Source organism: Symphalangus syndactylus, chromosome 9, assembly GCF_028878055.3.
Source record: "Symphalangus syndactylus isolate Jambi chromosome 9, NHGRI_mSymSyn1-v2.1_pri, whole genome shotgun sequence".
Classification (NCBI taxonomy): Eukaryota; Metazoa; Chordata; class Mammalia; order Primates; family Hylobatidae; genus Symphalangus; species Symphalangus syndactylus.
Genome location: NC_072431.2, coordinates 86,380,495 through 86,398,006, shown reverse-complemented (window position 1 = coordinate 86,398,006; position 17,512 = coordinate 86,380,495). Strand labels below are relative to the sequence as shown.

The 17,512-nt window shown below is 50.2% G+C and overlaps 1 protein-coding gene across 4 annotated transcripts in view; it reads right to left on the bottom strand.

The window, feature by feature from the left end:
- GCK (glucokinase) overlaps positions 1–16,796 on the bottom strand; it is a 44,836-nt gene extending 28,040 nt beyond the window's left edge. For 2 of the 4 annotated variants that reach the window (XM_055293273.2, XM_055293276.2), the window contains exon 1: positions 16,266–16,794. Coding sequence is in view for 1 of the 4 variants with exons in the window: in XM_055293275.2 (XP_055149250.1) it covers positions 16,266–16,310 (45 nt within the window). In the remaining 3 variants the exon portion in view is untranslated. Of the gene's footprint in view, positions 1–14,265; positions 14,293–16,265 lie in introns of those variants that run through there. The other 2 variants (XM_055293275.2, XM_063609591.1) reach the window with 2 other exon arrangements.
- Positions 16,797–17,512: the final 716 nt, after the last annotated feature.

The window sequence follows — 17,512 nt, the reverse complement described above, 5'->3', positions numbered from 1 at the left end:
GACAACACAGAAACAATGGGTTGGAAGAATAACATCATAAATAGCTCATGTAAACTTTGTGCCAGGTGCTGTCCTAAGCTCTTCTATGGATTAATTTATTGGATCCTCACAGCAGCGCTATGGAGAGATAAAGTAAGTTTCCCTTGTGACTCTTGCTAATACAAGGTCCAAACCCTTATACTTTGTCTTCAGGGTCCACCCTGCGTCACTGAGCCATTCTGCCTCTGGGTAGCTGGAGGGAGGGACAGACAGGCTGAGATGTTATTGCAGGAGCCACAGTGATGGGTGAGGGGTACTGCTGGGCAGTAGGTAGTGGGAGGAGAGGGCTGCAGACCCAGCTCACAGACACAAAAAGGGATGCAGGCCCAGGGTGCTTGTTAGGACCAGGGTAGAACCAGTCTCACCTCTTAGCAGACACACACTTGAATAAACATCCAGAACATATAAAGAATTCTTCCAACTCAATAATAAGATGACAACAACCCAATTTTTAAAAACTCACCAAAAATGCCCACTAAGCATACAGAAATATGTGCAACATTATTATTAGTCAATTGTAGAAATGCAAATTACAACCACACTGACATATCACTACACAGTCACCAGAGTGGCTAATATTTAATAGATGGATGAAACCAAGTGCTGGAAGGAGGATGTAGAGCAACTGGAATTCTCAAACACTGCTGATGGAAATGCAACATGGTACACGCCACATTGGAAAACAGTTTGACAGTTTTTCTAAGTTTAAACATACACTTAACCATACGATACTACTCCTAGGTATTTATCCCGCCAAATGTAAACCCCTGTCTACACAGACTTGTACTTGAACGTTCACAGCAGCTTCACTCATCATAGCCAAAGCCTGGAAACAATCCAAATGCCCATTAGCTGGTCAATGAATAAATGGATGAACACACTGTAGCACAGCCATACAGTGGAATACTCACTGCTCAGCAACGGCAAGGGAGGGATGATTGACACACTGCTGAGCTAGGCATTATGTTAAGTGAAAGAAGCCAGACACAGAAGACTATATTCTCAGTTATCTCATGCATAGAACATTCTAGAAAAGGTAAAACCAAGGGGACAGAAAACAGATGAGTGATTTCCAGTGGCTAGGGTGGGAGAAGTGATTGACAGCAAGAGGTGGGGCTGAGGGAATTATTTGAGTGATGAGAAGATTCTGCCTTAATGGTGATGGTGGTTATATAACCATATACATTTGATAAAACTCATGAAACTGTACGCTTAAAAAGTGAATGTTACTGTATGTATATTATATGTTAATTTTTTTTGACAGAATCTCCATTTGTTATCCAGGCTGGAGTGCAGTGGTGTGATCTCAGCTCACTGCAACCTCTGCCTCCCTGGTTCAAATGATTCTCATGCCTCAGCCTCCCGAGTAGCTGGGATTACAGGCACCTGCCACCATTCCCGGCAGGTGCCAGTGAAGCCATTGTTCTAGCTCACTCAATGGGACTTGGGACAGGAAACAGGAGATCTGGGGAGCTGGTGGGACGCTTACTAGCTACCTGACCTTGGATGAATGATTCGTTCCTCCAGAGCTTCTGTTTCTTCACCTATGAAAAGGGAGAAGATGCCACCTCATTCCAAGGAGCTTCATGGGGACTAAAGGAAAAATCTTGACACTCAAACCCAATTTTCTGTTATTACAAGGCCAAGGAGCTCTGGGCCTGAGAGGGGAAGAGGCTGTCTTCAGGTCAGCATTGCCCAATATTATAGCTGGATGTTTGTCCACCCAAACCTCATGTTGAAATTTGATCCTCAATGTTGGAGGTGGGGGGCCTAATGGGAGATGTTTTGGTCATGGGGGCAGATCCTTCATGAATAGATTAATGCCCTTCCTTGGGGGCAGGGTGTGAGTTATTTCTTACTCTATTAGTTCTCAAGACAGCTTACTATTAGGAAGAGCCTGGCACCTCCCTGCCCCCTCGTGCTTCCTCTCTCACCATGTGATATCTGCACATGCAGGCTCTGCTTCACCCTCTGCCATGAGTGGAAGCAGCCTGAGGCCCTCATCAGAAGTAGGCATTGGTGCCATGCTTCTTGTACAGCCTGCAGAACTGTGAGCCAAATAAACCTCTTTTCTCTGTGAATTATCCAGCCTCAGGTATGCCTTTACAGCAACACAAATGGACTAAGACACCAGGACCCCCTGAAAATCAGCAAGGTCATTGGCAAAAGCAAGGCTATCCAGCACGAGCCTCTGCTTCTCCTTCTTTCTTCTTCCTTCTTCCTTCTCTTTCTCCCCCTCCTTCCCTTCCCTCTTTCTTTCCTTCCTTCCCTTTTCTTTCTTTCTTTCTTTCTTTCTTTCTTTCTTTCTTTCTTTCTTTCTTTCTTTCTTTCTTTCTTTCTTTCTTCTTTCTTTCTTTCTCTCTTTCTTTCTTTTCTTTCTTCTTTTCTTTCTTTTTCTTCTGCTTCTGCTTCCTCCTCTTCCTCTTCCTCCTCTTCCTCTTCCTCCTCTTCCTCTTCTTCTTCTTCCTCTCCTTCTCCTCCCCCTCCCCCTCCCCCCCTCCTCTTCCTCCTCCTCCTCCCTCCTTCTTCTTCTTCTTCTTCTTCTTCTTCTTCTTCTTCTTCTTCTTCTTCTTCTTCTTTCTTCTTCTTCTTCCTACTTTTTTCTTTATTCTTTTTTGAGACAGGTCTTGCCCTGTCATCCAAGCTGGAGTGCAGTGGTGTGAACATGACTCACTACAGTCTCAATCTCCTGGGCTCAGGAGATGCTCCTGCCTCAGCCTTCCAAGTAGCTGGGACTACAGGTGTGTAGCACCACACCCGGCCAATTAAAAAAATTTTTTTGTAGAGCCAGGGTCTTGCTATGTCTTCCAAGCTGGTCTTCAACTCCTGGGCTCAAGCAGTCCTCCCACTTCAGTCTCCCAAAGAGCTGGGATTACAGGTATGAGCTATCACACCTGACTGCTTCCCCTTCTTCTTCAGGTCTCAGCCCAGAGGTCACTTGGAGAGCATCACTGTATTAGGCTGTTCTTATGCTGTTATAAAGAAATACCTGAGGCTGGATAAATTATAAAGAAAAGAGGTTTAATTGGCTTACATTTTGCAGACAGAACAAGAAGCATGGAGTTGGCATTTGCTTCTTATGAGGCCCCTGGAATCTTAAAATCATGGCAGAAGGAGAAGGGGGAGCAGGTGTCTCATGCAAGAGTGGGAGCAGGAGAATGAGAGGGGGCTAGGCTCTTTCGAACAACCAGCTCTCACGTGAACTCACTCATCACCAAGGGGATGGCACTAAACCATTCTTGAGGGATCTGCCCCCATGACCCAGACACCTCCTTCCAGGCCCCACCTCCGACATAAGGGATTACATTTCAACATGAGATTTGGAGAAGACAAATATCCAAAGTATATCAGTCACTATCGGAAACCACCTCATGTTCTATTTGTTTATTGTTAATTGTCTTTGCCCTCTAAGAGGCAATGCCCAGGAGAGCAGGAGCCCAGTCTATCTCATTCAGGTCTCCAAGACCCAGGGCCTGGCCCATCGTGGGCTCTCACTGCTCAGCAGCTGCTCTGTGACCTGCAGGCCAAAGCAGCCTTGAGCTGTTCCCCGAGATCAGGCTCTGGTCTCACTTTCCCAGCGTCCTATGACTCAGCACTGGCGAGGTCTCTGGGCCAGCCCCTGGGCTGCAATAGGAGCAAAAATGGGGCAGTTGTCCATGCGTGCTCCTGGGGTGGGATGGATACATTCTTGCCCTCTAACATGCAGTTCCCCTTCTTGCTCATGGAGCCTCTGTTTTATTCAGGGGTCAAGTAGTAATGGACCCAGTACTGAGGGCTGAATGCCCTGGACAAATTCACCCTGCTCTCTTCTGCTAGAGCTGGCTTCAGGACAGTGACATGTGGGAAGGAAGGCCTCTGGGGAGATATGGTGGGGGATCCCCTTCCCTTCTTGTTTCCAGAACAATTTCTGGGTTTGTTTGTACCTCCTGTGCCTGTGGCGGCATCTGGCAGATGTGGGGAAGCTAAGAGAATCTGGAAAGCTGACCCAGAGCCTGACACTAGGCTGAGAGCTGCCTGCCTCTGGACTCTTTCTTATGTGCTTTGACAATGCCTGTTGGTAAATCCAGTTTTAGTTGGGTATCTGGTACAGCCTAGACAACCCTAACAGACACGGTGGGCTTAACAGATCGTTCTGTTCAGCTCCACCTGAGAGGTGCTCCAAAGAGATGGAAATGAGGTGTAGTTACCATTTACAGGGTGGGGTTTGGAAAAGCAGGTGAGGCAGCAGCTGGGGAGGTGGAGCTCCCAGCCAGGTGACCAAAATCCAGTGCTGTGCTGGAGAAGGGTTAGCAACTGGCTGTCCTGGGAAGCAGACCTGACTGGCAGTGTTTGCTGCCTTCTGTGTTGTCAGCACTTCACCTGATGTCACTCAAGGGGGAGTTGAGCAGAGGCCGCACCAGTGCCCCTCCTGAACTGCAGCTTGGAGCCCTGGGTCTGTCATAGAATCACCTGATGCTTCCCTGCTCTGCCTGCCTCTAATCCAAAGATTTTCTCAACATCTGATCCTCCTGACCCACCTGGGCCAACTTGCCCACCTCTGCGAGGCTGCAGTTCTCATGGGGATTGGTTGCAGATGCACCCACTGGCTTGACGTGGTGGGCTGGGCTGTGTCTGAAAGGACTGAGGGAAGCAAACCATTCCACCCATTGCCTTTGCCCAGCATTACCTGCCCAACCAGCCAAACTCAGGCCAATGCTGCCCTCCTGGATTTCCTGGGAGGGTGAACCACACGCATGTCCTTTGCAGCCACATTGAAAAGCTATTGGAGAGCTAATTTACTAATAGCAGGATCACTCTCTAGGATTACAATACTCTAGGGTTTTAAATGAAAAACAGTATGATGCCTATCTGAAAACTCCATCTAATCCCCCAATATCACAAAACTCTCCAAATATAGCAATCCTCAACGGACTTCTGCATAATGTAATGTATTTAAAATACCAAGTACCTAATTATATAATCCCTGAAGAACTCAGCAGTGGGTACATTTGTATCTAGTACGTGATGACCCTGTTCATTTCAGATGCTGTAGGAGATGCTATGGGTGCCTGCTGGGCCCCTGTGCCTACCCCCAGCTGCTCAGGTTTGAAGAGAAGAGCTGGACTTCTTTCCTGGGACTTAATCCTGATCTACAAAGTTACTTTACCTAGAAATACCTGGGAAGTTACGCCCTTCCTAGGGCTGGCGGAGAAAACACATTATGTTATGCATAATTTGGGACATATACTAAAAAATGATTTGTTGTTTACCTGAAATTCAATTTTAACTGAGTGGCCTAATTTTTTATTTGCTAAAGCTGGCAGCCCTAGCCTTTCCCCAGGGGCCTCCAGCCAGTGACTGACTCATGTAGGAGCACAAAGGCTGGCCCCTGCCTCAGAGGGACAACTCTGTGATGTCATTCACATTTGAGAGCTCCCTGCTGGGTCAGACTGAGGCTCAACTGCTGCTGAATCTGTACCTTTGCCTATTTCTACCCCATCTCATCCTGAGAGCACCCTCCCACTCAATCACAGGTGCCAGAATCCTTCTCTCAGACTCTGCTTCAAGAACCTAACACAGTCTACCAGGGGTGGTCCTAGAAATCAGCCTATGAGGGTGGGACTCTGGAGTTGGATCACTTCCCAGCTGGACGCCACCTCACTGGTGGTAGGAGTACTGACAGTTTCTGGCACATTGCAGCAGTGGATTGCCAAGGCCCTGCCTGTGGGGAGCGGGGATGGAGGTGGACAGGGAGGTACTTGCTTACTTAGTGTCTCTGGTACCGAGGGTGTGGGGGAGATACTAACTCCACAGGAGTATGAGACCTGTGGATCAGTGGAGTGATGCATGGAAAAGAGAAAATGGCAGGCTCAGGTCTATTGATTTAAAGCCAAGTCTGAGAGCCAGAGGGTCTTCTCGGCAGTGTTTAAAGAGACGCTTGTCTCCTGTAGTGAGGCAGGCAGAGCTGGAGACCAGGCACAGGACTCAATTGTAAGAGCAGCAGCAGAACTTCAGCAAGGGCTGAGTCCTCCACGAAGGCAAGCCAGGGCCCTGATGGGAAGAAGTATACGCAATGGTATGCTGGGAAATGGCTAACAATCTGCTGTCTAGAGATGCGGGATGCCCTGGTTTGTAGCATTTTCTGATTTTCATGGTTTAAATACACCCACCATGGCCCATTTCCAGCTACCGACATGGTGTCACCGAATGAAGATTTGGAAAGAGATGTGTACAACTGGCTTTCTAATGTGCTAGTGGGTACACTTCAGAATTTTGAATTCCCAGATTCCCACGAGCCACCTGCACCAACAGAAGTAGTCTTGCTGTGAGAAGGAGGCCTTTTCTCTCTTGAAAAGTATGCAGATGTCTGAAAGAGAAAAGTGCCCCAGGAGACACGGCATGCCTTCCTCAGGATTGGCCCCCACTTCCCCTCCTGGCCACAAGGAGGGTCAAATCTCAGCATGGCCCAACTTGGACCTGTCAAGGAAGAAGAAAAAATTGTATGCCAAAGGAACTCAGTCTTTGGCTAACAAGTACTAGCAGGAAGTGGGAGACTAGATCCCAAAGGTGCTGGATCCTGTGCTTGAGACCAGATCCTGAAGGTGCTGGACTGAGGCAGGTGGGATATCAAGAGGATAAGGGGACTTTGCTGATGTGGGCGCATTCTCCTATGATGCAGGATTTAACACCCTGGCAAGGGTCCCAAGAGAGGGCTCTGATACATTGCTGGGGTGGCTCTTGGTAGCTTAGAAAAAGCAACAGCTCGATTAAATGAAGTAGAGATGCTTGAGTTTACGTAGTGGGCCAAAAGAAAGTGATCAAAAGGATAAAAGAAATGGGGCAAAATATAATTGACCTACTCTATAAGATCTAAAAGGCTGTAAGCTGGCTATGTTCCCTGGAAAGGCAGGGAAGACACTCTGCTTCCCAGGCTGTAAAGAATCTGCTGGTGTCGGGCACATGGCTGAGGCTCAGTAGGGCTGTCCTCTGTAGACCAGAATTGATGGGAGACAACTGTTTTTCAGAGCTTCTCCCCCTAATGGCAGTGGGGATGATAGATCACTTAAGGGCAGAGACCAGGGGCAGCACTTAGAAGCACATCAAAAGCAAAGTGGGAATAATTATCATATTGGGCACCAAGGTCAGACTAACAGCTAGAAGGGATTAGCTTATATGGGTCTAAGGAGAAGGCTAATAGAGTGTTGTTGGATTCTTTGGGGCCAGAAAGGATGAACAGAAGGCCAAGGTCAGTCACCCCAGTGGAAAGTTATGATGGAAAGGCACAGTTTCCAAACCTCAGCCAGTTCTCAGAATCAGAACCCATTGATTGAAAGAGGGACTGGGTTTCTATGAGGAAAGACTCTGTAGCACCACAGCAAGTGTGTATAATAGGAATCTATGGCTATTTGTATTTGACCACACTGAGTAAGGGTAACACTCAGATCTTTTGATAGTGATTTCATAGCAATTCACACTTTTTTTTTTTTTTTTTTTTTTGAGATGGAGTCTCGCTCTGTCACCCAGGCTGGAGTGCAGTGGTGTGATTTTGGCTCACTGCAACCTCCGCCTCCTGGGTTCCAGCAATTCTCCCTGCCTCAGCCTCCTGAGTAGCTGGGATTACAGGCACCCACCACCACGCCCAGCTAATTTTTGTATTTTTTAGTAGAGATGGGGTTTCACCATGTTGGCCAGGCTGGTCTTCAACTCCTGACCTCAGGTGATCCACCTGCCTCAGCCTCCCAAAGTGCTGGGATTACAGGCGTGAGCCACTGCGCCCAGCCAGCAATTCACACTTATATCTAGGGTCCCAAAGTGCTATCATGGCTGTCCTAGTAGAGTGCAGGCTTACTGGGGTCAGACGGCAAATATAGTTCTGGCCCAGGTATGTCTCACATTGGATCCACTAGTTCTGTGTATTCAGCCAGAAATCATTTCCTTGGATCCTGAATAAATCATTGGAATGGATATACTTAACCATCAGAAGAGCTCTTACAATGGTTCCTTGATTTATAGAATAAGCAACATTTGTAATAGCAAAGGTGAAGTGAAAATGCTGCACTCCCACCCAGCCAAAATAGAAAAACACAAATCTGGAGGGATGGCAGAAATTATTGCCATTCTCAAAGACTTAAAGGATGTATGTAGAGTGGTGGGTCACATCATATCAACCTTTCATTCTCCAGTCTGATCTCTGCAAAAACTGGTTGGATCAGTCCTGACCCTTAGGCTATGTGATTGGCAAATCTGATGATACTCTGCGTGGAATGTGAGATTAGGCCCCAACAGGAGTCACTGTCCAAACCCCTAGGGCTCTGGACCAAGGTCATGCCATCTGCAGCAGAGAACCAAACACCACTTGTAAAGCATTTCCTGGCATGCCACCCAGCAGAGTATCTGACCATAGGACGTTAAGTGACCATGTGGCCATAACTTCCCATTATGAGTTTGGTGCTGTCAGACCCACTAGGTCATAAGCCATCCATCATAAGATGGAAATGGTATATCTGGAATCAGGCTTGAGCAGGTCCAGATGGCACAGATAAGCTGCAGGGACAGGTGGCCCAGACCCACCTGCCATCTACCACTGTTGCACGAATATTGGCCCCTGTACCTCTCTTTCACTCACATGCACAAATGGCCTCTTGTTGGGGGGTGTCTTTTGTCTAGCTGCTGGAGGAGGGAAAAACCCACCTACGCATTGATCATGGATAGGTTAGTTTGGCATGTTGATGCAACCTGGAAATGGACTTCTGCTGTACTTCAGCCCCACTCAAAGTGGCCCTGAAAGACACTGGGGAGAAGAAATCCTCTTAATAGAGTTTTGGAGGGTGCACCTGGTTATTCACTTTGTGTGGAGAGAGACGTGGCCTAAGGTAAATATAGACTCATGGACATTGGTGAATAGCTTAGCTCGTTCTTCAGCAGCTTGGAAGGAGCAACATTAGAAGATTGTGGAAAAGCGGTGGCATGGGGTTGTAGAGATAAACCTGTGTGAGTGGGCACAAAGTATGATACATTAATGACAGCCAGAAACCACTTCTTGTGGAAGAGGCAATAATAACCAAGTGGATAGGATGGCCAGGCAGCTGAATGTCGGCCACCATGCACTCAGAAATAATCATGGGGTCAGAGAAGGAAGCCATGCCTGTGCCCAGAAGCATACATTCCCTCTCATCAAGGCTGACTTAGTTTTGCTGCTGTTGAATGTAGGAACTGCCAGCAATAGCAACTGGTGCTGAATCCCTGGTATGACACTGCTCCTGGAGGAGACCAACCAGCCACTACTGGGTGACAAGTTGACTAAATCGGGGCCCTTCCAACCTGGAAAGGGCAGCATTTTCTCTTGACTTGGATTGACATGTATTCCAGCCAGCAATGGACTTGCCTTTCCTACCCTCAGTGCCTCAGCCAGTCCTGCTAACCAAGGAATCACAGATAGAGTGGTCGAGCATCCTCTTGGAGGCACAGTGGAGCTGTCAACTTGAAGATGACACCCATTAGGAGGGCCCACTGTCCTCCAGAATGCAATATACACTCTAACGGCTATGGGATGAGGCCATGTTCCTGAAAGGTAAAATATGTGGGTTTGGGAACCAAGAGCTCTTCATCACTCTCCACGATCCACTTGGGAAATTCGTGCTTCCACCATTCACAACTTCGGGTTTTGTGGGTCTAGAAGTCCTGGTTCTCGGAGGGGGTCCTTCCACCAGGTGATACATTAACACATTCACTAAATGTACAGCTACAATTGCCTCCTAGTCATGCTGTGCTCCTTGTGCCAGTAGCCAAGCAGGTAGAGAAAGGTATTACCATCCTGGCACAGGGAGCATAATGTGGCAATTTACCCTTGTCATTAGGAGGTAAGACTACAGCTACATAATGGAGCAGGAAGAATATGGCTTGCACTCAGATGATTTGCCAGGGTGTTTCTTGGTAGTCTCATGTCCAGTTGTAATTGGGAATGGACAACTTACAACAACAATAGGCTGATAAAGGAATCCAGGATTCAGATGCCTCTGGGATAAGGGTTTGGTTCCTGCTCTGGGCAAGCCACCTAGACTAGCAGTGTTAGCCAAGGGGAAGGGGACACTAGAATGGATGGTGGGGGTGGGGCATGATGGTGAGTATCAGTGACAGTCTTACAATCACCTGCAGAAGTGGGCATTGTAGTTCATCCTTCTGTTTCTCCAATTGTAAGTTCTCCCAGAAGCTGTGCCTGGATGGAGAGAGCTTAAAGTGGAAAGCAGTAGGTCTGAGCAGTCAAGGGGTGGACTGTAGTGCCTGCTATTGGCGCCTCACTGGCCAACTGGCCTGCACACCCAGCCTTTAGCTGCAGTGAGCAGCAGCTGCAGACTGCTCACAGCTACACCCTTCTCCTGAGAGTTTCCTGGAAATGCCTGGAAGATCTTCCCTCCCCCCTGGCCCTCAGCTGATGGCTTTGATACAGGTACAACAGGCTGGCCCCTCTCCCAGGAGGGACAACCCTGTGATATTCTTCGTGCATCAGAGCCCAGGTGGAACCAGACTGAGGCGGACTTAAGCTGGATCTCCCTCTTTGACTGGCTTCTTACCTCTCGTTTTCTGTCCCCCCAACTTCCTTACAGCTCCTGCTGACAGCACTCCTGCAAACACCATTTTCCAAGAATTCCAATCTCAGGCTCTACTTCTTGGGAACCTGACCTAAAACAGAGGCAAATCATGTTTTCCCTTCCTACTGTGCAGGCTGGCAGCAGACAAACGATGCAGGCAGGCAGTGAGACTGAGATTGGGTCCTCCTGGTGGAACAGCTGGGATATGATGTCCATACCCTCTCCCAGGACCCAGGTGGGACTTGAATACTGATTCATCATACTCACTTTTCATTTGGAGAGTGAATTTTGGGTAAATGACTTTGCAATCCATGAAAGTGAATACTCAGAACGTTTTCAGGTAGCAGAGGATCCCTGTACTTCCAAGACAGAATGTTCATTGAGATCAGCCTCACAGCCGTGCCCTCTGTGTCACAGCCCAGGAGCACGGAAAATCCCACTTCTTGGCCTCTCCAGCACTCCCCTTTCCTACTTGTTTATTGGCAGGGCTGATAGTTGCTGGTTGTCTACAACAAAGATCCCACTAGGAGGGGCTAATACTCAGGTATTGCCAGGTAAGGAATGCTGTGAATATCACTCCAGGTCACAAGTGCTTGTGTTAGGGGACTCCTGGGACTAAGAAGGGTTTGGTAAGAGTAATCTGTGTTGAATCTAGCCTCATTTCCTTTTTCTTTCTTTTATAGTGTTTAATTTTTTGGTAATAGAGAACTTCAAAGTAAGTAAAGGAGATAGTATAATAAACCCTGATGTACTCACTGCCTGATATCAATAATTGCAACCTTAATTCATTCTAGTATATTTTTACAAGTGTTTCAGACTGAAATAAAGGGACATGTTCAGCCTCAGGTGTAGAAGCAGTGAGACAATTTTCCACCACGGAGGAAGATGAAGAGCAGGAGAGGAGAGGCTGGTGGCTCCCAGGAGCCGGTCACCTGCCCCCACTGAAAGGCCCCTGTGTGCTCAACAAACTGACCCTTGGGCAGAGACTAAGGCTCACTTATTGGAAACCATTATTGTTACAGTTACTAAGTAATTAACAAGTGATGCATAGGGCTGGTCAGTTATGTGACTGTACGTGCGCGTGTGTGCACGCACGAGTGCGTGTTTAGGTCATTACAGAAACACCACCATTTCTTTGTAATCAGCTGAAATCACCACTCATTAGTGGGCCTCTCGTGGGCTATAACTGATTTTACAGCCACCTGTCATTTCTTTTTTCTTTACAACTTGGTGCGTTTGTGTTTTTCATGGCATGCTCAGGGTACACTATGTCCTGCATGCAAGCAGGAGGCTGCACGGGCTCCAGCTCCCCTTCTCAGGCACGTCCCTCTTGATGTAATGTGTAGGATGGAACTTCTTCCCATGCTCTCTGTGAAGGGGCCCCGCAGCTCCCCAGCTGGGACAGCTGCTCTGGAGCCTTTGGCAGGGCTGGGCACCTGTGGAGCCTGAGGCCAGACCCAGGGAGCCACACTGTGGGAACCACAGGGCACCTGGAACATCAGTTTAATCCGGGCCTGTCTGTGAGTAATAGTGTCACAGTGGGAGGGCAGGAGGCAGGGTGAGTCAGTGGCTCCTGGAAAGGGATCTGTCATGACTCACATGGCGTTCCTTCCCTCACCCTTCTATCCTTCTACTTGCAGGACTTTCCTACAATTCTGTCTGTGCTGGTTCACGGTTATGTAGCATCAGGATGGGGCTCCCTCTTTGCTCAGGCCAGCAAAAGAGAGACAGAAAGAGAGAGAGAGAGAGAGAGTTGAGAGAGAGAAAAACAGACACACACACACAGAAAAAGAAACAAAGCGAAATACAGAAAGATAGACACAGAGAGAGAGAGAGACAGAGTGACAGAGAGAGAATACTACAGACAGACACACAGAGAGACAATGAGACAGAGAGAGAGGGGGAGAAAGAGACCGAAAGAGAGAGATACAGAGAAGTTCACACAGCTGTGAGGGGGCTAAAAGAGGAAGTGTCCACTCCTGAGAAGGGAAAGGAAGAGAAAGGCAGAAGGAGGGGCTGGGCCAGGTGTCCCAACACAGGGACAGGAGCACACAGGGGACATGCCTGGGCTGCCTCCAAAGGCCTGGCTCAGCTGAGGAATGACAGACCCCACAAGGGGCTTCCCACATCAGATGGGCCAGAATGTTCCCCTGGCGGTCACTAAACAGGAGCTCAAATCTCTCTTGCCTTGGGGTGGCTTCAAGGCAGAGGCCAAGGGCACTTTGTGCCTCTCTCCATCTGCCCCCTCTCCTCCTGGGGGTCCTGCTGTGGGCAGGTGCAGGTGTGGGCCTAGCTGCATCAGTCAGAGGGACTCATGCTGGGGCTCCTGTGGCCCACTGATCCCCTGGATCTCACTAATGATGTCCCCCTTGGCTTGCTCCTGCCCTGGGGCTTCCTAGACATAACTACTCCTTCTGAGGGGTCCTCATCCCCAGAGGCCTGGGCCACAGGCAGCAGAATGCTTCTCCTGGGGACAGCCCCCCACTCTTGTCACCTCCCAGCCTGGCCCGGCCTCCTGTCCTGGCTACAGCAGGGGCACTGGGGTTGTGACATGGCATCTGATGGATGGCCCAGCCCTGGTCCCACAGATGCAGCCCCAGCCCTCACCCCCACACCAGCTGCCTGCCCACAGCGTGCCCATTCCCTAAAGTCAGGGACCTGTCACTGCTCCCCTAAGCCTTGGCGCTGCCTGCTCCTCCCACACTGGCCTCTCCTCCCAGCACACCTGCTTGGGGGCCATCTGGAGCTTTGCACTCTGCACACCTGTCTCAGAGCAGGTGCCATGGCAGTATGAGGGGGCATCTCTCCTGCTGGGGCCCAGGACAATTCCTGCCAGGGATGTGGGTAAGCATGACAGAGTGCACCTTATTCCATCCTCATTCCACTTCTGAGCCTGCTCCTTCAATGGGGCAAAGGTGCCCAGGGCAGCTGGAGGGAGGAAGGTCAGTTCCTCCCGGCATGCCCTCCTGGTGTTATGGATTGAATTGTGTCCCCCAAGATTCATATGTTAAAGCCCTAACCCCAATGTGATGGTATTTGGAGATGAGACCTTTGGAAGATAATTAGGTTTAGATGAGGTAAGGAGGGGGGAGCCCCCAACATAGGACTAGCATTCTTATAAGAGGAGACACCAGAGAGCTTGTTTTCACTCTCTCTTCACCATGTGAGGACACAGCAAGAAGGTGGCGGTCTGCAAGTCAGGAAGAGAGCCCTCCCTGCAACCTGACCATGCTGGCATCTGATCTTGGACCTCCAGCCTCTAGAATAGTGAGAAATAGATTTCTGTTGTTTCTAAGCCATCAGTGGATGGTATTCTCTTATGGCAGTCTAAGCTGACCAGTACACCTGAATCTCATCTTTCCAGGCTCCTTCCTGTAAAAAGGTCACCAAATCTATCAGGCAAAGTTAACCAGACTTACTCATCTGTCCATAGTGAGTGAGAGTGAAAATATAGACCAAAGGGTCCCCAAGAGGGGTTTCCAGGGCCCAATTTCAGGCCACCTAGAAGTGGTGGCCCAGTAAGGGATGGATCTTGATGCCAAAGGAATGAGTCAGTGATGGTGGGGTACCAGGCAACCGCAGCTGGTAAGAAGGAGCTTATGAGGGGTGGGGGTGGTGTCAGTGGAATCAGGCTTGCCCCTAAGGAGCTGACACTCACATGGAGACATCCACTGGGCACAGGACTGAGGCCACAGGCTCCTGCGACCACAGGTAAGATCTGGAAGGTTGGTACCGGCAAGACAGCTGCTCTCAATCGGAGAAGTAGAAAGAGGGAAACCAGCAACACTTTAGTTTCCTCCAAAGCATCCAAAAGGAGAAAGAAGACAGTTCCTCCTGGGAGTCTGCACAGAGACAAACACAGCTGACGTCTTGGGGACAACTTTGAAAGTGCAAGGAAGGCATTGCTCATTGCTCCAAGGTCAAACACTGGCTTGGGGTAGGGGCAGCACTTCCCAGAGACACAGGACTGGACTGGACCTGGGTGGGCCTGGACAGCCAGCTCACTTGGAAAACATCAGATCCTTAGGATGGTGCTAAAACCAAGATAGGTTCCCCCAAGACAAGGACTGAGTCCTCTAGCAGACAGGAGTGGCCATTGCAGCTCCACACTTCCCTCATCTGGGCCTTGGCACCCTGCGATCCAGGCACTAGAAGAGGGGTAGATGGGGTGGGGACAAGTGCAGAAGTCAGTGATACTTATCCTGCCTTTGTTTAGAATTTGATATTTTGTCTATCATAAATTTTTTTGCATTCATTTTGATTATTTAAAATAGCATATATCTTGATGATTGATGTTTCTGGTGACCCCTTAAAGTTTGTGCCCGAGGCATTGCCTCGCTCCACTCTTGGCCCTGACAAGAATGTCAGTGACCTCCCAGGATTCTGGAGTTCACAGCTGGCCCTGGTCAGGACCAGCAGCCCCTCACACGTGGAGCAGATACAGGATGGGGCATGGGCAGCCCCAGAGTCTGAGACTGGATGTCCAGCCTAAGAAGGTGTTTCACTCACATGCCACTGTGAATGCAAGGGGCTCAGGGACAGCTCTGCTGTGGCCTTTATTAAAGTGATTCCCTGTGCACACATATGTGCACATGCATGTACACATGCAGGTATGCACAGGCACAAACATGCACACATAGCACATTCACACACGCGCACGCACACACACCGGCACACTGTGCTTTCTCTCCCTGTTTGGGGAAAGTGCCAGATCTCCACAGCCCACATGTCCACCTCTCCCTAGCTCCGAGCCATCTTTCTCGTGATGCCAAAGACAGCCACTTCCTTCTCCCCAGGTGGCCTGAAGGGGCCCCTTTGGGCAGGATTTCTCATCCAAATTGCTGCCATAGCACCAGTGACAGGCAGATCTGGGACTTGGTTGGGGCCTCGGCCGGTCCAGCTGTCTGGCTGTGCACCCTCTCACTTGGGCTGGTTGTTTTCCTCCTAACATCATTAGCTCTGCCAGAAGCAGAGCCAGCCCAGGGTTTATGCTGACCTGGTCATTTCACACAGAGGCGAGAGGGAAGCATGCCCAAAGTGACTGGCTCTGCCCACTTACCCCTTCTCCCCCGCTCTGCCTGGGCCCCCAGCTGGGGTGATGTAGGCACATTCCCCCCAGTGTTTCACAGCAAAGTCCCCTGTCTCCAGCTCTCTCCTTGCTCACTACTGGGCTCAGGGCTGGCTCAGAGCATGCCTGGATTTCTCTTTGTTTTTGGAAAAAGTAACTGCCTTGCACTCCTCAGCAGGCCACAGCAGCCCTCGGGCTCCCTGCGAAGTGATTTCTGCGAGGAGGCAAGGCATCTTTGACTTGTCACCATGTCTAGTGAGTGTTGTCTCAAAATCAGGTAGTGGGCTTTGCCCACAAGACCTCACATCCCTAACCCCCCCATCTAGGGCTCTCAACTCTCCAGAGCCTCTCCCCAGTGAAGGCCACTGCCTGGACCTCTTGGCAACCTGACTTCCAGGTCGCAGGGCCAGAGTCCAAAGCTAGATGGGTCTGCCAGGCAGTAGGGGCCTTCATAACCCAGAAGACACCCCTGGAAAGACCCTTCTCAAAGAGCCTGTGCATAAAATCAGATTCTGAGGCTCAAACAAACCACGGAATGTTGGGGACAGGCAAGCAAACACTCCCGGAATGCCCAATGGAGGGCGAGCTACCTTCTCCTTCTTGGCAGCCTCCATCCTGGCTCTGTCGTCCAGCATCTGCACAGCAGCCAGCACGGGGAGCTGGGACCCCTCAGCCTTCCCCAACAGGCTTCTGAAGAGGAAATGTCCAAGGCTTCTCCCCCACAGGGGTCACGGCCCGCCCTGGGTCCCCTGGAGAATATGGTCCTCCTCGGGCTGGTTTGGGGTTTGAGGTTCAGTCACAGTTTCCTCCTTTTCATTGTTCTCCAGCGAGTCGGCAAGCATTCCCTTCCGGACCCTTCCTTGCTGAGCCTGGATGTTCTCCAGGCAGGGCCATCGCTTGGCTCTTGGGTGGCGTCCTCAGCGCTTTCTCTCCTGGTTGTGTTGAGCTGTGGGGCTTAGTGTCCTTCAGACAGATTCAGTAGGAAATGTCCTCTCCCTCCTGTGGCCTGGGGACAGCTTTTGAGTAATTAGGCTGCAGGTGACTCTGTCTCTCACACCCTAGCCTGCTTCCCTGGGGCTCAGGCGCCGCTCGGCATTTCCTGCTCCAACCAGTTGTGGAGTGGGGGATTCTCCTGCCAGGGCTTACTGTGCTCCTGAGAGGGCCTGTGGTTGTCATGGTGACCAGGAATGGCCTCAGCAGGGCTGACCATCCTGTCATTAGAGCTGCCATGCATAAAACTAGGACTGGTGGCAAAGAGCCTCCATCCCCATCACCATGGTGACCACTCAATCGCCTTGTCACTGCAGTGACTGCTAGCCTGTTAAGCCTTTGCCACCTGTTCAGGTCCTGGGGCAGTGTTTCAGGGTCTCCCACACTCCTATTCTGAGGAGCAGAGGGCCCCATGAGTCTGGAAGTAGAGGAAAGGGAGCAGGCAGCTTGGCGTGGCTCAGGCGCAGGCCCCTGGGACCATCTTACATCCCTAACCCCCCATCTAGGGCTCTAAACTCTCCAGAGCCCCTCCCCAGTGGAGGCCACTGCCTGGACCTCTTGGCAGCCTGACTTCCAGGTCGCAGGGCCAGAGTCCAAAGCTGCACGGGTCTGCCAGGCAGTAGGGGAGCCCATCGGAGGGCTTTGGCGCAGCCTGCCCTGACTATCGTCTTGAAATCTGAACCAGAACAGTACACCTGGCCCACACAAGCCTGGCCGAGGTTGACACTGTCAGAGCCCACAGGGACTGGCTCCTCCTCTGGCCCTGCCCAGGAAGCTTCAGCCTGGGATGCCACCCACTCTCCCCTTTGCAGCCCAAGTGCCCCTGGAGAGGTTGCTCTGTGCAGTG